A 27917-nucleotide genomic window follows, 5' to 3' on the forward strand; every position below is an offset into this window, starting at 1 on the left:
GTAATTATTGCATCATTACCTCCGCGCTGCAGTCATCTTCTCCTCTTCGTTCCCTTGATCAATAACACCGAGCCATTTGTCATAGAGATCAGCCAAAAATAAACTTCCTGGGATATTTCTTAGGAAATCCTTGTGGAGATAAAAATAAATATGTATATATATTACAGAAAATATGTATTGGAAATATTACAGGGAAAATATGTAGTTAAAAAATTCAGTTCAGCCCCCAATTCCTTCACAGATACCCAAACTGCGACCCACACGGAGCTCGGCTCTGACTCTCCATTGACTTGCACACGCAGGAGCAGGTGCTTGGATTTTCTCCCGCTAAAACTTAGAGGCATAAAAGCAGAGCTTAGGCTGTGGTGGAAATGAAGATAAAGCTCCCTACTATCATCTGGAACTTATTTTTTGTGAGTGCTTTTTTTGCAAAGTGCCACAAACTGACAGGGTCTGGCTATAGACCATCCTAAATCCTATTAGCTTCTTGGACAGAAATACGCTTACCCATGTTGCTTGTTTTAGACACAGTGCTAGCTCTTAACTCTAGCAAGAAAAGGCCTGAAACAATCAAAACAGAAACAGGTGGGCTCTTGCACACATATTAGGAAAGAACTAGGTCTTCTCACTCGGGGTAGGTGTGCTCCCTGGAAGAAAGCTACTCTCATAATTCCTTCATTCTTCCTTTTCTTAACTGTCTAAAAGTCGAGAGTCTAATAGTAGACTCACTGAGGTCCTGAGGATAGATTCATTTCTAGATTAGGTCCATTCCCAGTTTTTTGACATGATATTATCAAGGCCAAAGTTGCAGAGTCTGTTTCTCCACCAAGATCCATCAACTTCAGGAAGAGAAAACTTTAGAAATGTCTAAGCACTATACCCACATGTGCATACCTTCTTCCTAGTCGGTGCTTATAACACCGAATCAGGAAGGAACCTCCTAACTCTTTTTTTTTTAATGATTTTTTTTTAAAGATTTTATTTATTTATTTATTTAAGAGAGAGAGAGAGAGAAACAGCATGAGATGGGATAGGGTCAGAGGGAGAATCAGGCTCCCTGCTGAGCCGGGAGCCCGATGTGGGACTCGATCCCAGGACTCCGGGATCATGACCTGAGCCGAAGGCAGTCGCTTAACCAACTGAGCCACCCAGGCGCCCGGAACCTCCTAACTCTTGCTAGAAAATCGATTCCATGTGCTCACCTTACAGAGGGCAACACTCATCTTGCTACGTAATGTATCAGCATTCTTCTATATGTATATTACTACTGGATATCACTAGAGCCCCAGTGTAGGAGTGGTTACCTAAGTCATTTCTGGACTTTGCTATTGATCACATCTTCAAACATTAATGGGGGACAAGGGAAAACCAAATGTGACTGAGATTCTAAGACTGTAGTCATTACTACGTTAACATAGGGTTGTTCAGAGCTGTTCATAAGTGCCAAGGTGGATGGATTAAATTCTTTCCCTGTTCTATTTCTTTTGGAAACTTTGCCTTCACTAGGAGGGTGGTGAGAATGTTTGCATGGGTAAACAGTGTGTATGTGTCAGTGCGTATTTTGAAATTTATTATCATGACTAGTAGTCCTTTCAGTATTAGTATTTTGCATGGCGACTTCAGGAGTGAAGGCAGGGTAGGCGGTGTGTGGTGAAAACAGAAAGAATTTCTAACATATGGGGCTTTTAACTCCTAAAGTAGCTTCCTTAAATTTTGATTTTGTCAAGCGTTTTTCAGCTTGTCAGGTTCTTAATCTATTATGCCCATTATGGTTCTTGAGCAGTCATGATGAAAGACACCAATCATAGCTTCAGTTACTCGTGTGTGGATAATGCTAGAACCTTCCCTACCTTTAAGACGGATGCGACCACATGAACAGATTCGCTGTACAGGTCCACTTTGACCCCAGAATTTAGTTTCTCCTTTAGGACCCTGGTTGATTTTATATTGGGTGATTTGCTGAAGATGCATTCTGTGAGTGACCCTTTTTGATTAATAAAGGAAAGCATATCCTGTAGGAAGAAAAGAAAATTATATCGCATCTCATACCCCAAACGCAGAGCTCAAGCTTGCCTCCGTTTTGAAAGAGGAGGGGAATGCAATGGTACACTGTTTTTGAGCTGAAAGGACTAAAGTCAATTTAGATTGTTTTTTTTTTTCAGTGTCTCTCTATATACTTTCTACCCATATATCCATTTTACAGTCATACACTGAAACATTTTAAACACTTCTTTTAAGCAGATTTTCCTTTCCATTGAGTTTCCACTCTTAAATCAACTTCTCTGCTTCAAGGCCTTTGCACAATCACCGTCTGTTTCCTACTTTACCATTCTTTTCTCATTATTCCCTTACACAGATGCTCTCCCCCAAGTATGGAAGTCTATTTAGGAAATACACATTTCCCATTTGTTTATTTCTCTTTAAGTGAGTGTATACTCCATTCCTACTTGTTCTATTTCCTTCCCTCTTTTAAAGTCAGGCTCAGAAACTCTCTTCTCTTTCTCTGATTACCCTCCCTTCTCATGAGTCTTTCATTGTCTTTTGCTGTATCTTCATGTCCTCTCCCTGCTGTGTAGAATCTTAATAGGGGCTGGACTCAGGGAATAAAATGGATCTGAAGTCTATTATGCTACTTATCTATTGTGTGAGCTGGGGCACATACATACTGTACTGAGGCTTTTCCGATTCGTTTAAGAAGTGTGGAGGATGATAATCCTAGCTATCCTCTAAATTTGCTGTGATGCAAGGACCTGGGGTAGTAGCTAGCAGGTAACATGCTAGCTAAGATGATTCATTTCTTCATAGCTAGCAGAACGTTCCCTACATCCCGTACAATGCTTGCAGAGACACCGAATACTCAGTGAATGTCCACACTGACAATTCACTAGAGCAGTTTGAGATAACACAGGCCAAACTCTGTGGCTTTCATTTGACATATTCTGTTAGGATTAATAGTTTCCTATTTGCCAGAGGATGAGTCTATGCTCGTGTCAGATGTTTACAGTTGTTAGACTGAGTAGACTCTGCTGAAGGAGACTTGAGACTCCTGTGAGTTCAGGAAGACAATGAGAGGAGAGTGTGAAGATGAGGTGGACTCTCAGAGACTCACATACACAGAGTCCATTTTGACTGATCTGAACAAGCCTCTGCCTGTCTTTGTGGAAACAAGACCCAAGTGGAATGGAGAATGTCTTTTCCTGTTGTATTTGCCTCATGACTCTGCAGGACCTAAATCAGATTCTATTCTTTGAAATAACAGTAACAGAGCTTCTCAGCCAAAGCCAGGGGCTGTCTAATGACTTCTCCATTTGGGAATAGATTTGGATGAGGACACGTGGCCTCTCAGAGTGTCCCCTCCTCAGAAGGGCTATAGAAGACCAAAAGGAGATGACCTACCAGGATTGGGAAGGGCAAGTTGTCTTTATTACACACATCCATGAGGGAAACTCCAAAGAGCTGTCCTGGCTTTGAAGAAGGTGGGGTTGTGCACTGGCTGTCCTGGCTAGTGCTGGAGCCCAGACAACAGGCCCAGTCTCTGAAAAAACCGCTTTTAACTGTCTTCTGCCTGTAATCTAAGGAAGAAGTGAGATTAGTAGTAGTAGTTGTTGTTTTATTCGCTTAACCTTCTTTTCTTTTTTTTTCTAAAGATTTTATTTATTTTTTGATAGAGAGCCAGTGAGAGATGGAACACAAGCAGGGGGAGCGGGAGAGGGAAAAGTAGGCTTCCCACCCAGCATGGAGCCTAATGCAGGGCTCAATCCCAGGACACAGGGATCATGACCTGAGCCCAAGGGAGACGCTTAACAACTGAGCCACCCAGCCATCCCGCTTAACCTTATTTTCACCATTCCCATTCTACGGTACATTCACTGCAATGGCTAGAAGAGGGAAACTGAGGCATTTTTTGTGTAGAATTTTCCATGTTTTGAAATTGGCCAATAGCATTCTTATGGTGTTAACAGTTGTTCCCCAGATCCTGCAAACTGATGGTTAAACCTAGAGACTTGATCAGACTTAGTGTCAATGCTTTCAATCCCATCTACTGCCCGTTGTGCTTTATCATGAGGCACTTAACTTGTTGTTTGTTTCCTATTGGTAAGTATGATTAGTGGATTCATCCAGCGTCAGATCTGATTTTAAAAGCTCAAAAGATCTGGTATTCAAATCAAGCTGAGTTTGTTAATCATCTGCTTTCACAGTGAGTCTCCTTCCAGTCTTAAGTTTCCTCTTTGGCTTTCTGAGTGCTCAACTTTTTTTTTTTTTTTTTAAGATTTTATTTATTTATTTGGCAGAGAGAGACAACGAGAGAGGGAACACAAGCAGGGGGGGATTGGGAGAGGGAGAAGCAGACTCCCACTGAGCAGGGAGCCCGATGAAGGGCTAGATCCCAGGACCCTGGGACCATGACCTGAGCTGAAGGCAGACGCTTAACGACTGAGCCACCCAGGTGCCCCTGAGTGCTCATCTTTCTATGATCAAAAGGATCTGCCTTTCATGACATGATCCGCCTGACCCCACTTCTCAGGCAGCCTCTGGTGTCTCTGCTCTGGGCCATCCCCAAGGATGACTCCCTGCAGTCAGGGTTCTTGGGAAATAGTCATTACATGCTGGCTATGTGGTAAGATTCCAGGTGACTGTGTTTTCTTGTGATACCCCACCAAGCTACCCAGAGATGACTTTTTTTTTTGTAAATTATGTTTGATATTTACGGAAAAGAGTCTAATCCACAATGAATTGCACCCAATTCCTCACACATACTCAAACATACATGTATATACACCATACCAGTACAAGGCTTGAAAGAAAACATACAAAAAGAAAAACAATGAGAGATTATGAATGCCTGATTTATCCCCAATTTCCAGAGATGATTTTGAATTACCCAACATTCCCTATCAAAGGAATGCAGAAGAAGAGCTTTACAAAGAAAAGGTGATCTGCAGTGAAAAGCTGAGTTGAAAGTTTCTACTGCTCAGCTATGAATGTTTTCCTTAGAAGATACCTTAACATTTGCTTCCAAAATCTGCTTAAATAACTGAATTCTTTAAAAGTCCACAGAGGAGCCAAGCTGTAGAAGGATAAACAAATGAGCAACATTTCACCAAACACCCATAAACACCTGTCCACTGGGCTTTTCTGGGATGTAGTGAGTGCATCACCGTATCCACTCACGTGGGTGGCAACACTCATGGCACCTGACCAGAGAGACCAGGATCTAAGAACCAGAAGCATCCTGGTTCTGCCACCTAGTTAGATTACTCAAAAATTCTTAAGCTTTGGTTTGCTTAACTTTAACATAAATGCTGCTGCCTACAACTCGTTGAACTAAATGTAATGTACTACTCAGCACAAGGCATGGCTCGTGGCAGCCTTGATAAAAGTAATTTCCTTGCTCAGAAGGCCTCAGGCAGTCTAGACATCAGTCTCTTCCCCCTCCAAAGCAGACATCACTCCCATTCTCTATTTGATTTTGCAACCTCTAGAAGGTAGGCAATCATGAAGGATGGCTACCACTTTACTTAACTAAGGCTCTTTCTTCCTGCTCTGAAATTGATACCGCTACCATTTTAAAAGGAGAGAAGAAAGAAAGCAAACACATTCTTAAATCCAGGAGGAGATTCCTGTACATCAAAATGTATGCATTTGCTGAAGATACGTGTTAATATGTAAGTTGAGTTGTTGTATGCAACCTGGGTTCCCTACTCTTCCCCTAGTTTTATTATTTCTAAAACTACCCAAATATATTCCATTCTTCAGCTTTAATAAGAAGAATGCTCTTAAGAAGAATGTTGTATCCCTTGGTACAAAGCTATATATCTAGCTACTCTATGAGTATACAGAAAATAAGTACACATTGAGTCCTATACTTTCTCCAAGGTATTTTCAGGCTTAGCTGGATGTTTCATAATGTACATTATTTGCTGTTAGAGGTCATGTTGCCTCTATTACTAATAAAAATATATGCTATAGCCATGAAAAATATAGGAATGATTAAACAAGCTAACTTTATGGAAACCTATTCTTTCTTAAACAGTCCTGGCAAGATTTGGGTTAATGTTTCCTAATGCTTGAATTAGGGTATGAATATTAAAAAATAAAATTTTTGAAACTTTGTGCTTATAGAATAACAATCATAACAATAAAATACTTTCTATTTTGGCCCAATACTTCTCAGATGAATAACACATTTTCATCAGAGAAAAAAATATCAATGGGAGAATACTGGAATGGTAGGGAAAAAAATAGCAAGAAGGAAGATGAAAAAGCCCTGACCATAAACATTCAGTCTAGCTCCAGCCTTGACCTGTGTCTGAAGCAGACATGGAAAGTGGGGGCAGAATTGAGACTTGAATTCTAACTGTAAGCCCAAGGCCACTTCAGCCTAAGCCCAGAATAAATCCAATTCAGTTCCATAACTCTTTACTCCACTGGAGTTCTTCCATTCCAGGTGCGTCTAAGCCATGCAGTCATTTGATTCCATCCTGTGATGGCCTGAGATACTAGATAAAACCCTGGAATAGGGAAGACCTGTTTCCAGGCCACAAACAGCTTGTGCTCTAAGAAGACACACAGATGTGTACTCACATAATTATATGTAGAAAGTGTTCTGGGGATACAGAGAAAGGAGCTAACAGTCTACCTAGGAGAATTAAAACAAGCACACAACCTTCCTCGAAGTGAGTTGGGTCCTAAGACCTTTGGGTTTCTCTAAGCTCGATTCTGTGCAGTTTTGGGGTTCTTGCCTCTACTGTTCCTCCCCACCCCCCACAGAGAGAGTGAGCTCTGTGTCCTCAATTTGTGGGCAAGAGTGGAGACATGAGCCAAGAGAAGACACCTGAAGAAAGGGAAGGGGCTCACCTCTCCCTTGCTCATTCTGCGCCGGGTGCCTGGGCTTCAGGATGAACCGGCCTTGCATCTCTGCGAACCCCTGCTCCAGAAGGAGGGACTCCTGGAGGGTGGAAGGAGAGATGGAGTCCTCTGGTGTCTGCGGCAGCAGTGTGGTAGATGGAAGATGGCTCATTTTAATTCCATAGGGATGTTTATGTCCTATATGGAAAAAATATAGATTCAGGCTGATGGTGATGGCTCTGATCAAATCCCCCTTCCCATGAGTGTATGCATCACACTGGTATATGCTGCTATTCTCCTGGGGCTTCTGGCACTCACTCTGTGCCTCCTGAGTGAGCATCATATTCGCTCTTGTTGGAGACACCCTGCAGAAAGCAGGTGCCCAAGGAAAAGATTTTAAAAAGAGAAAAAAAATTTAAAGCATGTTACTTTACTTGGAATACAAAGATTCATCAGTGCATTGCACAATGCTGACTTTTGCTGTGTTTCCATCTGAGAATATTTAAGGCCTTCTAGTTTCTGCCTTGACACTAACGAGATCTGCACATCTTAGGCAAATTACTTGACCCCTCTGAGCCTTACATTCATCCTTTGAAATGCTTGCCCTCACACAAACTTATAAGGATCAGAGTAAATATATTAATATGCATTGGTGGGTAATATTTTTTAAATAATTGAACATATATATTAAGAATTGCTATTCTCTCTCACATAATGTCAGTTGAGCAGATTTTTTTTTCATTTCCTTTTGTCAATTTCTAGAGGCAGAGCTACTCAAGGGCAGTGGGATGGGTTGCCTTTATGCTTTATACTTCCCTCCCACTGCTGCCCTTCCTCCAAGGGGAGTCCTGCCAGGTGATGATCAGAGGGAAGGCTGCACAGTGTTGGGAACCCAGAAGCAAAGTGCAAAACGATGTTTACAGAGTGGAAAACTGCACCCAGAGTCAGTGAGAGTTGCCTGCCAAGTGATTTGTTTTGTTCTTGTATGCTTTAAATTGTTTCCTCTCTATAGAATTCTCAAAGACCCTGTGCTATAGGATATGGATCTCATTTTTTAAGAACAGAATGGAAGTTCTCTTTCTGTCGTTTCTGATTTATTATTGAATGTAACTTGGGGAGCTTTTGCTGTTCCTTCTCATCTGTCATAGATGCAGTGTCAGTGATGTGTTCACAAGAATCACAGTGACTTCCCTCTTTTAAGGAAAAAGAAGCTTCTACGACAGCAATACAACCAAATCACAAAGATAACCAGGAGATAATCCGCAATTGAGAATTGAGAGCATTGGTAAAAAATGCATTTTGAATGCTGCCAATGGATCATCATGAATGACAGGCTCTCTGGATTCCTTAGAGCTGCCTTGGTGTGTGAAGCTGCTCAAAGTCTAAAAAGTTATCATCTCTATTGTTTTACCTAAATTAATGCACTTTATTAAAATAAATATATTTAAGTATTTGACTTTTTTCCTTTTTGTGGTTGGCCGACTTTTACAGAGATGTCAATATTAATATGAAACATGAAATGGTGGGGGGGATTTTTTTCCTCAGCTATGCCCTTGGTGACTCTCTGTATTCTAAGACTGGGAATATACATTTCGTAGAAAGAAATTGGTTATTTAGATTTCTAGATCACTTGAAAATATTCTTTAGATAACTTGAAAAAGAGTAATAGCCTCACGGGATTATTTTCTTTTTAAGATTTTATTTATTTATTTGTCAGAGAGAGAGAGAGAGCACAAGCAGGGGGAGCGGCAGGCCAAGGGAGAAGCAGCTCCCCACTGAGCAAGGAGCCCAGGACCCTGGGATCATGACCTGAGCCAAAGGCAGACACTTAACTGAGCCACCCAGGCATCCCGCCTCACAGGATTATTAAAAAGATTTTGAAAAATGCATGTAAGAAGGAATGCTCTAAGATTTCTAGCAGAAATCATTGTCACCATTACCATACATTACTATACTTCAAGGTCTGCTACAGATCCTCTCTTTTTTCTCTGGTTTTTTAATCCTTCTATTTTTGGTAAGCACTGAACAATTTTGCTAATCCAAAGATTTTTTTTTAGAGAACTTGTGCTAATAACTATTTTAGGAGAGGTGTAATCTGTTTATCAATAACCTTAAGAACAGTGATGGAAAAAGCCTGAGAAACAACAAAGTGCAGGTAGTTTAGTCAGTGAAGACTTGAGGAGTTTAAATGTGATTATCTCATTCTCTTTATGATGCTGAGAAAACTTCTGGGCACAGAGCAGGTGTTAAATACATACCTATACCTGGATTCAGAGACATGATTGGATTTTAGCGGATTCTCACAAAATAGAGGCTATTTAGTTGTTAGGAACTGGAATTCAAGACTGGAATATGAAAAATAAATGTATGGGAAAAAGAAATTCCAATTCTATGCTTTCATACCTAAGTGAGTAAATAAGTAAGTAAACAATAAACAAAAAAATTTTTAAGACAGCTCTGTTTGTCAGGTAAAATGAAGTAGAAACGAAAAATTTACATTTCTCTCCCTAACTAGACCTTAAGCTGATGAATGAAGAGATGTCCTCAGTGCCTGGGAACAAGTAAGCACCTGGTAATTCTTTAATAAACGTGAGAGTGAATATTGCATGTGATTTTCACTTTTAAGGGTATTTAAGCTGAAGACAGAACAACCATTACTTTGAGATGTAGAGTTACAATTTTGAACCTAATCAATCCCATCTTAGATTTTCCCTGACACTTACCAGTGAGTGGGTGTGGGGACGCTTCCTTGCCAGCACTCACCCACAGCTGGTAGTCTTTCTCAGAGCCCTTGGAAACAAAAAGAACTATGCATCATAACAAATCTTTCACAGTACTTGAAGAACACATTTCCTTTGCATTTCTCTGTTTCCAGAAAGAAAGAATTGGGGCCAGTATAAATGCCATTTGGTCCATGGAGGTAGCTACAGTACTTGTTAACTTGTTCCCTCATAGCCTCCAGTGGACCGTCCCAGGTTCTTGTCATTTTTGATAAAGGCCAGGAAACCACAGTACAATCAGCCCCTCACGGTGTGGGTGGCCCATGGCCTAAGAAATCACAGTTGTGCCCCTTCGCTAAGGAGGAAACTTCTAATCTCAGAGTCCTGCCTTCCGCTGTCTCTAGATTCCTTGGATAATGCTGGCTTTTGCCGCCAAATGTCCCTGCCCTGACATGCATATTGTCCAGAGAGCCATATACCCTGCTATGACTATTCCTGAGCAAAGTAACTTGAAAGGCATCAATAGTTCAGCAGCCCTGGGCAAAAGGAGACAAACGCCCAAGAGGCCTTGAGGAGATAGTGGACTGAAGTCAGCCACTGGCTTTGGTGCAGGCAAGCCCCACTTCAGGGAGAGAAAGAACAAGGACTCTAACCTAGACAACATATGAGATGCAGAAAACAATTACTCCCAGCAGAATTACCGCCCAGTAAACCTGGAAGTCCTACTTGAAACAAACACATCTAAATTATAAAGATCGCTGAACTATTTTAGAGAGTCTTCCAGGAGACTAAAGCAAAAAATGTTTGACATGGAGTTGTTGGTGATAGGTACTATGCTTGACCTGGACTCCTGATTAAGAATCATGGTCTTGCCCTTATGAAGAAAGGTCATAGGTATGGACACAGACACACACACAGACACACGCAGACACACAGACACACACACATAGCTAAATCTGCTCAAAATTGTATTGCAAATAACTCGTGAGAGCTAGTAAGGTAGGGTAGGGTTTGGAAATGCTATGCTGAAATCCCTTAAATCAGGCATACATAAAGCCAAATAACCCCAATTCTTCATTAAAACAGAAATTCTTTGTGTGGTGAGATTGATCACTTTATGCAAAGGAAAATCACAAACATGAAATAAAATGAGCTTCATCATTAATCAATCTCCTCAACTTCATCCCTAAAACCACTCACTCTCTTTCTAAGACTTAATTCCTATTTAGGGTATATATATCATACAGGTTAGAAATCAATGTAGATATGTGCTTTACTCAGTACATATAAATTCAATTTTATTTCAGATATATTATTAAATTTTGTTTGTACAGAAATCATTGATTTCTTATGCTAAATTCCAGTTGCCCTGAATTTTTAAGGGGCTTTATTATACCATTGGGTCAGACAGAATTTAAGGAAGAATCTTGTAATTATGTCATGTCATAATAGCAAGACATTTTTGCATTTATAGAGGATTTTATATAAGAAGCTGTGCTTTACAAGTGCTCCCTTCAGTTCTGTCCATCTGACTATCACTCTCCCTCTCTTTTCCCTTAGAAAACCTCATCCTCAAATATGTCCATGTCTTTCATCAAAAAAAAAAAAAAAAAAAAAATCCAGCAACTCACACCAGCACCATCAAAACATAAAGGAACAGGCCGTTAAAACCAAAACAAGATGAAAGTGATATGTACGAAACTGCCCCCAGATCATGGTCTTATTCAGAACTTGTCCTCTTTACCAGTTCATAAGGGGTGTGAGCCGCCTCATCCCAAGGAACTGCATCAAGAGGAGGTAGCTTCTAGCCATGTGGTCTTTATGTCAAAATGTACAACAAAACATATAATTTAGGATTCATCTAACTGGGATTGAGTCCTTGGGTGATGACCAGGGTAAACAGGGATGGGGAGGAATCAGGAATGAAGACACAGACAGAAGAGTCCAATAGAGGAGGAAATATTTAGAAACTTAGAAATATTTTATTGTCTGTGTATAAAATATATACAATAAACTGCATGTTGTTATTAGCACTCTAAAATTATAGCCCAATTTTATGCTATGATTTTGAATTCGCAGAAAATTTAAAATGGGAAGACAAGAAGAGCACCCATGTATAGGCTAATAATATAGCTTTGCTGCCTTCAATTTCTAAATCTGGGGGACAAAATATGACTATGATATGTATAATAATCAGCTGTCTTATAACGGGAGGTACACAACACACACACACACACACACACACACACAAATCTCAAAAGTCAAAGATGGTTTTTAAATTAAAAATAGTTTGCAAGGGAACTTACAGTTATTCCTAGCATTGGTAGTGACATGTTGATAATGTCATTCACTGTGTCTGAATTTGTTACTGTTACAGTTACAGACTGTAAAAAAGAAATGAGAAAAATTGCTATAAATTTTTAAAAATTTAAAGCAGGTGACCAAATAATTATTGTCAAATTATTATCCATACTCTAAAGGCAAAGCTTGTTTTCAGTTAATGACAAAGTAAAGCATATGTAGAGCACACACCCTTGATTACAATATTTTCATTTCTTTACATAACATGAAGCTAGTAGGAAACATTTCAGTGAAACATATATTTCCCTTCAAGGATTTGTGGCTTACAAAATATAGCAGCTTAAGCAAGAAAGAGAAAAACAGAATTCCACGAGGGGACATGAACTGACCCTCAGCTCCATAAGGCTATTCCCAAAATAGAGAGGGGAGATAGTTTAAAAAGGAGGAGCTAGATACTTTTCTCTCTTCGCAATTACATACTCAGTTTCAGCAAAATCAGAATAAGAACCGTCTGTGACAGACATTTAAAAAAAAAAAAAAAACTACTATTTAGTCAATACTTTCTTTGTGTCATCATGGTTACTAAGATTTCCATTGTTGAAATCTGTTGAGACAAATAAAACCAATGAGTCTAGGAAATGAGACTGAAAATTTTAGAAGTTTATATTCCATTCACAACTCTGACAGTGAGTAGTTACTTATAATATCTCTCTATCACACCTTATATTGAGAAACTGCTCCATACAACAAGGAAAACAGTTATTGAAAATTATCTGAAAGGGATGGATAGGAATCTGAGATGATATCGATAAAAGTACCCGAATTCCAAAAGACATTTTAAAATAGGACAATATGTAACCAACCACGCATACACTTTTTATAACATTATTAGGCAATGAGGCCTGTGTTCTTTGAGAAACAGTGCATGAAGAAGACAAGCAACAGAAGTGGACACTCACAGTCCTTAAAAATATTAAAAACAAAGTTAAAAGAAACTTGTTCTTTCATTGTATTTTTCTTCTTATGAATTGAAATGCAATTGCTTGATATGACAGATGGCCCAAAAGTTGCTTGATAATCGAACTTTTATAAACAAAAGTGTTCATTGATTTCAAACTACTTGAGCTTTAAGGATTATAAAAAAAAGTGTTCAGAACCTAGCAGTAGGACTCAGAGCACCCAAACTCAAGGATATCCTATGTTAAATTGTCTAGGAGGGGCTTCCTATGTTAAATTGTCTAGAGGATTCAAGACTGGGTCTTAGCTTGAAATTTAGTTAGAAGTAATGGCTCTGCTATTTTTTTTAAGATGTCTGAAAGCCTTTCAGTACAACTTAAAATCTTTCCCACAAAATTTTTTTTTTTTTTAAGATTTTTGTTTATTTATTTGTCAGAGAGAGAGCACAAGCAGGGGGAGCCACAGGCAGAGAAGGCAGAGGGAGAAGCAGGCTCCCCTCTGAGCAGGGAGCCTGATGCAAGACTCCATCCCAGGACCCTGGGATCATAACCTGAGTCGAAGGCAGATGCATAACTGACTGAGCCACCCAGGCATCCCTCCCATGAAATCTTTTTAAAGAAAAAAAAATCTCTTTTGAAATACTAATAATCACTTTTTAATTTATCTGGTCTGCAAGATAATGGTTTTCATGGTATAAGGAACATACTATGTTCAAAATAGTAATTCCAGAGATGTATGTATATTTTCCTGCATGTTGTAGGTTCTCCAAAACAGATAAATTCCAGTAGATAGAGCTCTCTGTAAACAAATGACTTCAGAAAAATAAGCTGCTTTTTGAAATAATTTAAAAGAAAAAGAATTGTTACTTTTTTTTTATATGAGTCAAAGTGTTACTTAATATATGAAGAACAAGGAATATGTGATCAATTCTCAAGAGCTGAAGCCAACCCTGAGATAGATGATCTAGATGTTCAGACTGTTAGCCAAAAACAGCTATTACAATAATGCTCAATGATACAAATGAAAATATGCTCACAATAAACGAAAGAGGCATCTTAGCATAGAAACTAAAAATATTTAAAAACAGAAATTTTTTATCTGAAAAATATCTTAAAGAAAAAATTTACTGACTAGGCTACATTGCATAATGGAGATGACAAAAAGAAGTCAGTGATTTGAAAATAGATAATAGAAATTATCCTGTCTGAAGAAGAAAAGGGGAAAAAAAGATTGAAAAAATTAAGAGTCTGAGGGATCTATGAACAATATGAAAGGGTCTAATATACATATAACTGGACTCTCAGGAGGAGAGGAGAGAGAAAATGGGGAAAAAAATATTTGAGGTAATCATGATTAAAATTTCCCAAATTTGGTGAAATTAAATTTATAAATTCAAGAAGTTCAGAATATGCCAAATAGGACAGATTCAAAGAAAACCATGCTTTGATACTTCATAGCCACACTGCTAAAAACCAAAAATAAAGAGAAACTCTTGAAAGCAGCTAGAGAAAAATGACAAATCACCTACAGGGGATTAATGTTTGATTGATCACAGACTACTCATCAGAAAGCACAAAGACAAAAAGACAGTGGAACATCTTTAAAGAGCTGAAAGGAAAAAGTTTGCGAACAAAATTCTACATCCCTCAAAATATCCTTGAAGAGTGAGTGTGAAATAAAGCCATATTCAGATAAGAGAAATTAAGAAAATCTGTTTGCACCAGGTCTGCACAAGAAATGCTAAGGATCATCTCTCTAGGATGAAATGAAAACAGTGTTAGAGGGAAACTTGGATGTTCAGGAACAAGTGAAGAACATTAGAAATGCTTATTTTGTGTAAATTATACATAAATAAAGTTGATTTTTAAAGATTTCAAGGTAATTTTCCATGGAAAATTCTGAGTGTAACCCACCGCCACAGCTGAAATCAAAGCAGGCAGAGACAAGAGTGTGCTCTGCTGCTAGAGAACCCTCTGGCCTTATCTCCTTCATGCAATGCATCTACCTGGTGCTTAGAAACCAATCAAAATATTTGCATGGCTTTTGCTTTGGCCAGGAATAACTACCACTTTTTCCACCTTCAAATACTATTTTGTGTGACCTAGAGCTACTGTAAAGTATAACAGGAAAAAAAAAATGTCACTTAAAGATACCCAAAGTATCTTGTTCATCATTGCAAATGTCTTGGCTACTGCACTACAATTTCAGAAATCAAATTTTATACCAAGAATGGGCAACTGGTTTGATTTTTTTTCCCCCAACAGCCAAAAGAAAATGAGATAGAAATATGCTGATCCCTTAAAAGTGTCATCCCTCTGAGCTCAATTCAACCCTGATATTCCTTGGATCAAAAGACCTTTCAAAACCCCTCTGCAGTTGATACAACTACTAAGTGAAATACCTGACCCTTGAGTAGATCCTGTACTGGAAAGGAGACATTATTGAGGTCAACTGACAAAACGGGAACATGGAAGGCAGAGTAAAGTATTACACCGATGTTAAATTTACTAAAGGTGATAACTGTGTGATGGTGATATAAGAGGATATCTTTATTCCTGGGAAATACCTAGGTTTAAGGATAAAGGGCCATGGCATTTGTATGACCCTCAAAAATAAGTATAACATACACATAATAGGGACAGAGAAAGAAAATAAATGATAAAGCAAGTGGAGTAAAATGTTACTAATAGCTGAATCTAGGTAAAGGGTGCATGGGGTGTTTTTTGTTTTATTTTTATACCTACAACTTTTCTGTGAGTTTACAGTTATACCAAATAAAGCGTCAATGGGGGGAGGGTGGAGAACTGTGGAAACAATCCAAACCATTCTGTACATAAGTAGTAACCACTGGGAAAAAATGTTTACTTCTAGTAGGAAATACCTGCATGTGAAAATCACCTTATTACAAGCCAGTGTTGTTGCTATTAGAAAGAGCCAGGGAAATATTATGGATATTTAACATGCAATATTCTTTCCATGCTTAAGTACTGTGGCATGGATTCCTCTCGCTTCATATTACCTAGGATTCACTCTTTATGTATACAAAGACACGTGTAGACAGGAAAATACATTTTCCCACATGGTACTTTTCCAAATACTCTCTCTCTTCTTATCTCTTGCTCTCTCCTTCCTACCTCCCCATCTCTCCCTCCCTCCCTCTCTCTATCTCCATCTCCATCTCCATCTCTTTCATTCTATCTGAATCAGGAACATGGAATTTAATTTTTGGTCTTAAAAACACTTACACAGGCACAGTTCTTGATGTCCTCAGTGAAGATTCTGAGAGGAATGCTTTTGGGCTGGTCCTTCTCTTTGGCCAGGTTGATGTACCTAATCAAATTCAATAATAACCCCAAATAGAGTAGGATGAATTAGCTATTAGCTTACTTTCAAATTGATCTATGTGGCTAAAATTTTCAACATACTCTGTTATTTTTAAATGCATGTAAATAAACTCAGCAACATCAAATTATGGGTTGGAAGAAAACATGCAAAACTATTTCAGGAAAATAAGACATGACTCAGAAAACAACAGGTTGCTCTTGTCATGTAAGATGTGAGTAGCAGATCCAGTCATCAAAGCTTTCCTGCCTAGACTGGAGGGCCCAGCACCTTCAAGGGTAGGAATGAGAAGGTGCTTTGAGCATCACTCAGGAGAGTAAATTGCACTTAAGAAAATTTAATATGTATCTTTTGAGAATAATGTTAGCTCCAATCATTAGGTCTGAGAGAAGGGGAAGATGAGAGTGATAACCAGAATTTCATCAAAAATAAGCAATATGTGCATGTAAATAAGAGTAGATTATTTGCAGTAGCAGCCAGGGTACATCTAAATAAGAAATTATTTGAGGATAGTCTAACAATTTCTACTAAGTAGGGGAAGCATAGTGTGTGGGGGCACTGCTTTGAAGAGATTTATTCTTTTCTCATGGGTTAAAGATGTATAATATGTATAGTGACAAGATACCTTTGAAGGAAAGAATGCCATTTTTCCTTTTGTTCCGAAGAACTGCAATTTAAAAAAAATGGGAAGAAAAAATTAAGATACATACAATACTTATACTAGCAAAATAAGATCACCATTCCAGAAAAAAATAGCAGCAGCCAGTTGTTAAGGATGTGGATGCATGTGTTAATATCATACTGTCCTCATAGTTGCGCTTTGGAGGGACCCCACTCTTTTATGAGCGTATTAAAGCAATGGGAAGTAGATCCTAAAGTGGGAGAAAAGTTGGTTTTGAATCTGAACACTTAATTGTAACTATGTGATGCAAGCTATGTGATCATGGGCACTTTGCTTAACTGCGCTGATCTTCAGTTTCCAGAACTGGAAAAGGGTTAATTATACCCCGAGTGTTCCTGCAGCTGCAAGTGTTATTCAGATATAAAGAACATTATTATTCAAATTAAATCATACTTAAGGAATTTGGCATTTGGATGGAACTATCTTGGCCCAGAAACAAGAATAGCTTTTTAGGAAGAAACACCTGTAATATTTTTATTTCTTTATACACATAGCAGATTGGAATGTGTTAAATTAGTTTCTAGAAAACATTCTTCGTTACTGTGATCCTCTGAGCAAGATCAATCCAGCTAGTGCTAAACTACTAAAGGTTAGTCTTTTCTCAACTAAAGTTTTCACAGCATTTAATACCCAAAGTTGCAAATGTTTTAAGCCTCATGCATACATGGCCTTACCACTTACTAGCGTTTTTTTACCGTGGTAAACTACACAAAATAAAATTGACCATTAGTGACCTTTAGTACATTCACAGTTTTGTGCAACTACCGTGACTCTTTAGTTCTGGAACATTTTTTCACCCAAAAGCAAACCTGTGTCCACGAAGCAGTCACTCTTCCTTCCTTCCTGTTTCTAGCTCCTGTACCATATTTTGTGTATTTGTTGATAAACACTTGGGTTGTTTCTACTTTTGTTTGTTTGTTTGTTTGTTGGCTATTGTCGACAATGCTGCTATGAACGTTTGTGTGTCAATTTTTGTGTGGACCTATGTTTCTCTTGGGTATCTATCTGGGGGTGGCATTGCTGGGTCGTATAGTAATTCTGTTTGACTTACTGAGGAACCATCAAACTGTCCACAGCGGCTGCCACATTTTATACTCCTCCCAGCAACACTGCTCCCCAACCCCTCCATCGCTGTTTCAGGATTTGTCCCATCTGGAAAATGGAACGCCCACTTAGCGTCCCAGCCTGCCTATGCGCATGGACACAGCTTCTAGTTAGCCATGCTGATCTGCAGAACAGTAATAATCACAAATAGCAAAAGCACTAGGTGCCAGGAATTGTTATAAATGCCTTCTATATGTTTACACAGCTTTTTAACTAATATAGCATGTATAAGCCTGGCTTCCCCATTTTCCTCCTTGTTAGGGAAAAAAAGTCTCTTGGAAACTCCCCTGTCAAAGACTTTATACATTCCCAATTGAAACTGTTTCCTTCCATTTGCAACATGGAGAAGACAGGAAGCAAGAGGAACTGAGAATCTTTACAGAAATACGTCGTGGAAAAGAAGACATGCGGAGAGCATATAAATACATATTTCTTCCCAATAAGCTTTGAAAATTTCTCCTTAAGTCAACGCTGCATTATAGGGCTTCATAAATTAACAACTTGTAAACATTTTCGTTGTCTTCCCTTTGTGATGACGTGGGACATTTTGGTGGAGTGGGGTGAGGAGAAGAAAGAAGGGTGTTAAGTGCATGTGATGAACACTCATTGTGCAAAACAAGAATGAGACTTGGGGCGTGGTTGTTTCAAACAGCAGATGTAAGTGTTGCACCACCCCTGTAAACTCAGGAGTGTCTGCTCAGGATGTCCGGGGTAGAGAGTCACATTCCCCATCCTCGTGTCAGCCTAAGAATGTGTCTTGCACAACTAACCTCTACTCAATGCAATCATACTTTTGTTTTAGATGGCCACCTCTCTAGAGACACCAACTAAGATAATCAGTACACAGCAATTCAGGCAACCTCATATTCAATGACATGATTAATTTATTTGTATAATTCCATACTATTTTTAAAGGAATGACCTTGGGAGTATAAGAGCAATTTTTCAAATTTAATTGGACTCTTTAATAGTACTTGCTCAAGAAAAATATGCCAGTGATTTAGAAACACACATACCCCCTGGGAATTAGGGGGCAGGATATTGGAGAGGGGTTCTAGAACCTCACTCTCTTGATTCTCCTTCCATATGCCTAAAACACCCAATTCCTCAAGTGGCTCCTAGAGCCCATGGGAAAAACCACTGATCAAAACCAAAAGAAATTACTCCAATAGTTCCCACTCTATGTTATCTACTTGCTCCCATTTGTACATACCTTTTGGGGGGAAGTACAAGGCAAATGAGTGTCATTATGGGAAGTCAAAAAGGGAGTCACTGGCTTGACATATAGTCAGATTAAAATGTTTTTCTTTTTATCCCATGTAAATACAAGACCAAACGGTCGGTCTTACCCGAAGGTGGCCACAAAGGTCACCGTGGGCCAGCCCAGGATAAAGGACCTCCCAGCACAGATGTTGGCATCCTCCACTCTGTCCATACAGTTGGCAGTCCACATGGTGTTCAGTGGTATTTTCTTTTTTATCTTAAGTTTTTTCTTATACCTAGAAAGATACCCAAACAAGACCTCTGTTAGTTTGTTTCATAAATGTTATGGGAACAGCTGTGCTCATCAGAGACCAGTTCTCACTGCTCCAGGGCACAGCATGCCTCCCTTGTCTCTATTACCCTCTGTGCCCAGCACAGCAAATGGTGACATGACCTTTACAAAGTGTGTGTTGAGCGAAGTCTGGCCCTAGGAAGGCCCTGAAAACACTTCCTCAAATGGCAGCAAGTGGCCATTTTTCTGAATGTTGAGTGTTGAGTAAAGACTATATATTCCAGAGCTTTTTAAGAAAACCATTAATTCATTTATTATTGTTAGAATTTGTTTCTTATTATATATAGTTTTATGGTTATTATTATAGTTAATTATTCATTTATGACTTGCTTACTTCAAAAAGTATTTGAGGGGCTGAACAAAGCTACCTGATACACGATTTATAAAAATAGTCATACAATTTTTTGCTTAAGAGACACAAACCAGGGGGCGCGCCTGAGTGGCTCAGTCGGTTAAGCATCCAACTCTTGGTTTCGGCTCAGGTGGTGATCTCAGGGTCTTGAGATCGAGTCCCCATGTAAGGCTCCCCTCTCAGTGGGGAGTCTGCTTCCCCTCTCCCTTTGCCCCTCCCCCCGCTCACGCTCATTCTCTCTAAAATAAATAAATACATAAATAAATCTTCAAAAAAAAGAGAGAGAGACAAACCAAGAACAAAAAATAAACTTGGATCAGAAAGATTTTTTTTTGGGGGGGGGGATCAGAAAGATTTAAAAGTTATTTTCAACCTTAATTTTAAAAAAATACTTTCTAGCCTTTAAAGCATAGGTTATTTTCAATTTCCCTTCTTAAAATTTTATCCATATCATTTTCCCTTAGATTCTGGCTAAAACTGAAAAACTGTTAGCCTACAGATTGAGCCCAATTTAAAAATCATCAATCCATCCATCAATCAATCCCAGATCAGCGGTCAGGAGGTCTTATATGTGAGTGATGGATACTTCCCATTTCTCTGAGGAGTCAGAAGGTGATCAACTTTGTCAGTGGTGAAATTGCTTTTTGACAATTTCTGCCTAATCTTCTTTGATCTCTAACATGAAAACCACCATATTGATTGATTTGGTTAATTCACAACTTTAACTCTCAGGTGGGCTTGGGATTTAAATAGTTATAAGCCCTCTGAGGGATGCTTAGGGAACTTGGACACACCACTCTGGAACTCCTTACTATTCAGAAACACTTGTGGAAACACTAAACTAAAATGAGATCAAAGACACCTCATGTGCAAAAATCCCTGTGACTCCAGTGATTCATGGAACAATTAAAGCTAAGACTCTCCAATGGGTTTTATGAAATAAAAATAATTTTGCTGGACGCACACTTGAAGGATAATCTAGATTCAAAGTTTATGACACAATGAATAAAGTCATCGGATAAAATCATTATCAGATATCAGATGTCTGATTATCAGATAAAATCATTTTTCTAGATAGTAACTCCAAAGGCATTGTCAAGGTAAAAATATATGGCTAATGGGAAAGATAGACATATATCTGTTGGTTTTTAAGATTTTTTTTTTTTTTTCTAATGTAGGTATCTGTGTGTATACAGACACCCAAGGTACTGTGTGGGAACTTCCAAATACATTGACCTGGAAAAAGGCATTTCAGTAATTCTCTCCTTAGTTCAAGAAAGCACCAAGATTATCTACGCCAAACCAAGGAGTTATCCCAAAGCCCAGAGCATGGTTTCGACTGTCCTATCACATTTGGAGCACTTATCATATGCCAAGCACTGTTCTAAATATTTTATAAATACAAATATAAAAAATGTAATCCTCAAACAACTACACTAGGTGGTCTTTATTAGCTCCATTTTACAAATAAGGAAACTCACAGAAAGGTCAACTAAATTGCCAAAGGCAAGAGAGTTTGAACCCAGACAGCCTAACTCATGAGCCCATGTTTGTAACCACTTGGCCTCTGTGGGTGCTGACCTATCGTTCCATGAACTACCCTTCTCATGTTTCCTACCCTCACTCAGCCTCACTTCGGTCCCCAGAGCCATCAGGCTTTCTCATTGGATTATCTGGGGAGTGAGAGGATAAATCTCAAGACATTATATTAACAAAGCTGGTTACTAGCTTGGAAATATTTAAAGTTTATTACAACAAAGCTTCATACTTCAGTGGATTCTTCTAGGGTCTTACTGCATTTCTTCACTCTCAATCACTGACCCAACTGGATTATCTCAGTAGAAATTAGAAAGTATTAATCTGATGTAAACTGACTTGAGGAGAAGAAAGAGGAGGAGAAAGAACTGTGGTTTTTATTTCTAAAAATAGTCCTTTATTATATTTGTATTAACATGATGGATATCACTCTTGCTTTCTGCTACCTCAACCTTTATACCAGAAGGGAAGCCCCAGTGCACTGTGGAAATTTACAGGATTCTAGGGGGATTTCCCCTGTTCTAAGATAGGGGTATCCTTTTACAGATGTTGGGAGTGGGGGTCCTGTTATATTCTGTAAGTAATTCTTTGTAATTTCACGGATAATGAGTTAATAGTCATCTTCATCTTTTGACCTAATTTAAATTCATTTTTTGTTTCATTTTATATTCTTTAATAACTACATATGAGGAATGTGATGTCTAAAGAACTAAGTTCAGTCCCTTCCTTTTTGTAAATTCTTCATGGGCCTCTACTAGTATTAATATCTTAATATTTATCAAGCAGATACTGTTCTTAAAAATAAAGTAATAATTTTCTTTGAAAAATAACTTATTTAGTATTCTAATGAATATCAAAAGTAATAAGGAAGGTTCCATCTGACCTTAATTCTTGAGAAATTTCTGAAGGTGTATGAAAAGAATCCCCAAACAATTTTCACTATTATTAACATCTTGTACGACTAGAGAAATATAAGTTCTTTGTGAAGAAACAAACATTTAAATTCCTTTTATTATTACACACAAACTAAAATTCACTAATTTTGACAGAATAAATAGGTAGCAATTAGTCAACTACTTACCCAATTTGTGTTAATTTCTATAGCGTCAACCTAAAGATGAGAGTTTCCAGCTGAAGCCTGCAGGTGAGCTGAGGTAAAATGGAACCTGGGTCACCCCAACCCCTTCTTATGGCTAATTGGAAAACGTAGGCCCTAAATTCAGATTATTAATTTGAACAGATTGATTCAGGGCATAACACAATCCTCCAAGAACAAGGATGACAGGGATGAAACAAGGTTGTTAATGCAGGAGCTATTTCTTTTTAGTTGTTTCCTTCTAGAGAAAAAAAATGTAAACTTTTCCAATATTAACAGTGATCATAAATATACCCAAATATTTACTATGGGAATGTCCTCATGGTCGTTTTCTAAAAACTGTGGCAAAAACTTGTACGCGGCCACAGCATGAAGTGCTGCTCGTGACTGCTAGGGACAGAATTGTGTCCCCTCCCCCACTGCTCCCCACAGTCTTACCGTGAAGCCCTCTCTGCCAATATGACCATGTTTGAAGAGAGAGCTTTTAAGCGGTAACTAAGTGTAAATGGGGCCATCAGGGTAAGGGCTTAATCCAGTAGGATTGGTGCCCGTGTAAGAAGAGGGAGAGAGAGCTCTGTGTGTGTGTGTGTGTACGTGCAGGCGCTGAGGAAACCCCACAGGGCATAGGCGAGAGGGCAGCCATCTGCAAGCAGAAAGACAGCTCTCGCGGGAACCTGACCCTGATGGTGTCCCGAACTTGGACTTCCAAAAATCTGTGTTCTCTCTCTGTCAAGGGCCTTGGTTTTAGAAACCAAATTCAAGTGCCTGAGATCACTTACATTTTCTAATATTCCAAATGGATGTAAAAAGTATATAAGATAATCTTTCCGGAGCTGAGTCTCTTAAAGAGAACATTATTAAATACGTTGATGTAGATTTTGTCACATCATAAAAACCCTTGCGTAGACACAAAGACCTATCTCAAAAGCAATATGTGAAGAGGAAAAATGTTGCACTTCTTTTGTAATAGTGAACCAATCAAAATAAAAAATTCAGCTCTTAAAAGGATGCAGTTCTCTCATGGGGAAAGAACACTGCCTTTATATAAAATCTTTTCAGCAGAACACCGTAGGTTCCGTAAAACCCGCTGAGAGGTAAGCAGTATCCAGGACAATAAATGGCTCTAGTAAGAAAAGAAAGGTCTTCTCCTCTCCCTAAGTGCTATAATAATTACAAAGATGAAAACAAAGTGAAGGACAACCTGTTCCCCTTATAAATCGAATGTGAGTGGTCTGCAAGGTCCCAAGGAGCAGGAAAGGAGTTTGCTGTTTGTTAGCGTGTCTCGGGCTGAGCATGCAAGAGTAGGTGTGGCATGGTGTGGCAGGAAGAGTGTGGCCTTGGGATGAAGGCAGGCCTGGCTTGGAGTCTCTCCCACCATTTCCCTGTGGATGACAGGTCCATTCCTGAGACTTCCTCCATCCCCACTTTCATTTCTGCAGTCGGTGGATGGTAACAATACTGGCCTTGGAGGGCTGTGGGGAAATTACACGAGGAATCTGTAATGCTCCTCGTGTGGTCCCCAGCATGCATCCCACACATTTTAGTCTCCTGTACTCACCTTGGTTAAATAAAGGGAATGGTAACTAGTCTGCTTTTTTAAAAATAATGATGTGGCCCTCTATCAGGAGGAGCAGAGTGCGTCATACGGACCTCATGCCAGGACCTGGACAGTCTTTTTCTCTCTGTCCTCCTCATGACATCACCACCTCCAAGGCTACATCTGTAGGCAATATCACTCATCTCAAATATATTTTACTATTTCTGTCTTTGCCTCTGATTTTTATTTATTTATTTATTTATTTTTGGACAGCTACACTACCTTCATTTCTCAGTTCACTAAGCATTCTGACCTATTTCTTACCAGATACCAAGCAGATTGGAGTTGTTTACTCAACATAAAGGAAAGGTTGATTTCAATAATGAGAGAGAATCTAGGTGTTCATGGAATGTTGTATGAAATTCAGAAAAATAGAAATAATAGAAACAGCAGCACCACACGTAGAATAAAAGCCTGTACTTTGAAAGAAACGGACCTAATTTCAAACGTAGACTCTACTCATCACTAATATGGTGACCTGGGCAAAACCTTCAGACCTCTGATTTTCAGAGGTCTTCTCTAAAATAAAAATAATCCCATCTCACAGGGTAGTTGTGAGGTTGGAGAAGATTGCATACATGAAGTTCTTAGCATAACACCTGTCATGTAGTAAGCCCCTGATAAATTATCATTAATGTCACTCAGATTGAGTACAGCATTTTGCCAAATTAGTACTTGCATGTCTTACTAATGGCATGGCATAACTGGGAGCTGGTGAGGGCAGCAAAATAAAGGGGGCGTAGTTTTTTTTCTGGTGACTAAAAAGCTTCTTGATATTTGGTTTGTTGGAATAGTCTTTGTCTTTCATGATGTTTTGTGAATAATGAAAACAGAGACAGAGCAAGTAAACAGCTGACCTCCCATCCACCTGCTTTTGGACAGTTATTGAGCAATCATCAGGTTCCAGGCTGGCTATCAGTTACCTTTGTGTTCAGGGTTGAGAGGAAAGTGCACGCAGTTAGTTCTGTCTCCAGAATACATTCCCAGGCTGTCTGCTGCCTCCTTCCTTTTCACTGCACTCCTATCCTGGAGCCCTTGAGAGCAGCCATCAGGACTACTGCCTCCCCTAACCAGTCTCCCTGCCCCCACTCTCGCTTAACCATCCACCCATTACCTGCCAACAGTCAGAAAAATTTGCGAGAGCTATAAATCAGATTCAGTCAGTCCTAGTTAAAAATGCTTTGGCAAAATATTTCCACTTTTCACCATGGCCTGTGAAGACCGTGTGTGACTAGACCCTGAGCGCAGTTTCACATCTGATCGCATGCCCCATGCTTTCGGCTCCCATCAAATCAGCCTTCCTGAGTCCCTCCCCCCAGGGGTCAGGTTGCACCCACGTAGCCTGCCGGTCCCTCAGCCTAGAAGGTTCAGGCACCTTGTCTAGGACTGTGGCTGCTTCTCATCCCATAGATCGAGTTTCAGTGCTGCCACCTAGGAGAGGCCCTCCTGGACTACCCCTCTCTCATACGTTCCCATCATCTCCACACGGCCCCCTGCCTACTTTCTATCAGAAGCACTAATCACAATCTATAATTACCCCTCTTATTTTTGTCATTTGTAAGTTCCAGGCAAGAGACACACTGCTTGTCACATTCTCTATTGTATTCTCTGCAGGTGGGGGGGGGAGGGGGGTATGGCACAAAACAAGACCTCCATAAGTACTTGTTGAATGAATGAAGGATCCAAACATGGGCAAAAACAAAAGAAAAAAAATGTCATGTCTTCTCATGGTAAGGGTTAATGGAAATGTAACTTCGTGATCATCACAAGGGCACGTTGCTTAGTATACATACTTGGTATCGGACACCAGCAAGAAATCGCTGAATAAGAAGAGGTGCCGCTTCTGCCTCCTCCAGCCTCTCTTGAGCTCGACGGGGCCGTGGATAAGCAGGGTATGGGCGGCACCCTCAGATGATGTAGTGCTTTTGCTGCAGGCATCCACCTCAACAGAAGAGCTCTTCCTGCAACCCACCAAACACCACGGAGCAGCTAGTTACTAGTCAAATATACAATAGAGTTTTATGCTAAATGTCAAGGTTCGCATAACACTAAAATTTAGTCTCAACCCCGAAAGCAGAGCTCCAGAGCTCACATTCAGGGATCGCTGAGTTATAGAAAGCTATTGAAAGAGATGAGGTCGGACGTCTGGGTGGCTCAGTCGGTTAAGCGTCTACCTTCAGCTCAGGTCATGATCCCAGGGTCCTGGGATCGAGTCCCACGTCGAGCTCCCTGCTCAGCGGGGAGCCTGCTTCTCCCTCTGCCTCTACCCCTCCACCCTGTTTGAGCTCTCTCTCTCTCTCTCTCACATGCTCTCTTTCTCAAATAAATAAACAAAATATTTTAAAAAAGGAGAGAGATGAGGTCACTTGGTGAATTGATGCAGATGGAGAACAGTTTCAAGGACAAAGCCCTTGGGCATGCCAACACTTAGACGTGGGGTGGAGAAAGCAGCAAAGCTAATCATGAGCTTTTAGGAAGGGGAGGATCAAGAGGTAGAGTGTATTACAAGAAGGCAAACAAACAACAACAACAAACAGGACAATTGGTGGCCTAATATAAAACAAAATGATACGGTGTGTGTGTGAAGAATTAATTACAATTTGCTTTCATGTTAAGATAAAAATGAAGACAACTGAAGATTCTGGAAATTTACTTATCTAAATCTATCTAAATCTTATCTAAATCAATATTCAAACTTGGGGGAAAAATTCTCAAAGATCGGCAAAAATACTGGAAACATCAAAAAGTTTCTAAACACAAGAGTTTAGCTATTACTTGGCTGAGCTCTGACTGAGCTCTGATAGGACTTTCTGGTCATCATAGGTAAAACAGCTAAATTGAACAGAATGCAAAAGTTCTTTCATAAATAGGACAGATATTTTCATAGACCTGGGAAAATTCTCTCTCGTGGAGCCAAGAAAGTGTCTCCTCCGAGAATGTAAACCCTGCTCTCTTCAGCTCAGCAGCACTGAATCTTACGAACCTGAGTAGCCTTTCACGAAGCTGGTGCTGAAGTTACTCATTAGTGTACACGTATTAGAAGAAACAAAAGAGAACAACACTTCCTGTTATTGTCAGTCTGTTTTGAGGCTCAAAAATAGTATATCAAAAGACTACCTTCTGCAGTGAAGCCTTGAATGACCACCTATAAGTTCTGCATACTTTCTGAATGATGTGAACATCCTTTTGTCTTCAGTTCTCAGGACTGAAAATCAAGTGAGTCTACAGCACTAGGCAGAGTACTGTAAAATGCTTGAAGCCTGAGGATTCCATAGTAACCTGAGATCACTACCATTATGATGTCACGGATCTAAGGCTCATGTCGTAACTGCCAAACTGACATACTTGTTTCCCTGATTTGGCCTGCACGTTTTGATTTTTTAAAAGTAATCTTTTTTATTTTGAGATAACTATAGATTCATATGTATCTGTAAGAAATAATACAGAGAGATTACATCAATTTTCTACAGATAGAGACTTCCAGACACTTCCATCACCACAAGGATCCTTCCTATTACCCTTTTACAACCACACAAACTTCCTTCCACCTCCCCCACCTCTTTAATCCCTGGCAATCACGAATCTGTTCTCCATGTGTATAATTTTGACATTTCAAGAATGGTATACAGAGGGGATCATATAGTATGTAACATTTTTGTGATTTGCTTTTTTCCACTCAACATAACGGGAGAGTCATCCGGATTGCCACAGGTGCTCACAGTTCATTTCTCTGTGTCTCTTAGTAGTATGCCAGGATATGGCTGTATCACAGTTTGCTTCACCACCTGCTGAAGGAATTCTGGATTGTCTGCAGGCTTGGGCGTTC

At 39.4% G+C, this 27917-nt stretch overlaps 2 protein-coding genes across 2 annotated transcripts in view; both read right to left on the reverse strand.

Annotated features, from left to right (window-relative positions):
• LOC135363368 (rho GTPase-activating protein 20-like) lies at nt 1–27114 on the reverse strand. The gene is made up of 11 exons (XM_064583920.1): nt 27071–27114; nt 25885–26052; nt 19305–19454; nt 16795–16836; nt 16073–16157; nt 11876–11953; nt 9573–9639; nt 6859–7047; nt 3397–3572; nt 1851–2012; nt 1–129 (listed from the first exon to the last, which is right to left on the reverse strand). The coding sequence occupies exons 1-11, from the start codon at nt 27112–27114 to the stop codon at nt 16–18; spliced, it is 1275 nt and encodes a 424-aa protein (XP_064439990.1). The 3' UTR covers nt 1–15.
• Nucleotides 25881–27917, reverse strand: part of LOC135363366 (mitotic spindle assembly checkpoint protein MAD2A-like) — a 30661-nt gene continuing 28624 nt past the window's right edge. Inside the window, exon 8 of the transcript XR_010409005.1 lies at nt 25881–26052. The gene's annotated coding sequence lies outside the window, so the exon portion shown is untranslated. The remainder of the gene's footprint in view (nt 26053–27917) is intronic.

This window comes from Mirounga angustirostris, unplaced genomic scaffold (assembly GCF_029215605.1).
Source record: "Mirounga angustirostris isolate CCGP_5_RB_7025 unplaced genomic scaffold, mMirAng1.0.hap1 SCAF_137, whole genome shotgun sequence".
NCBI classification, from domain to species: Eukaryota; Metazoa; Chordata; class Mammalia; order Carnivora; family Phocidae; genus Mirounga; species Mirounga angustirostris.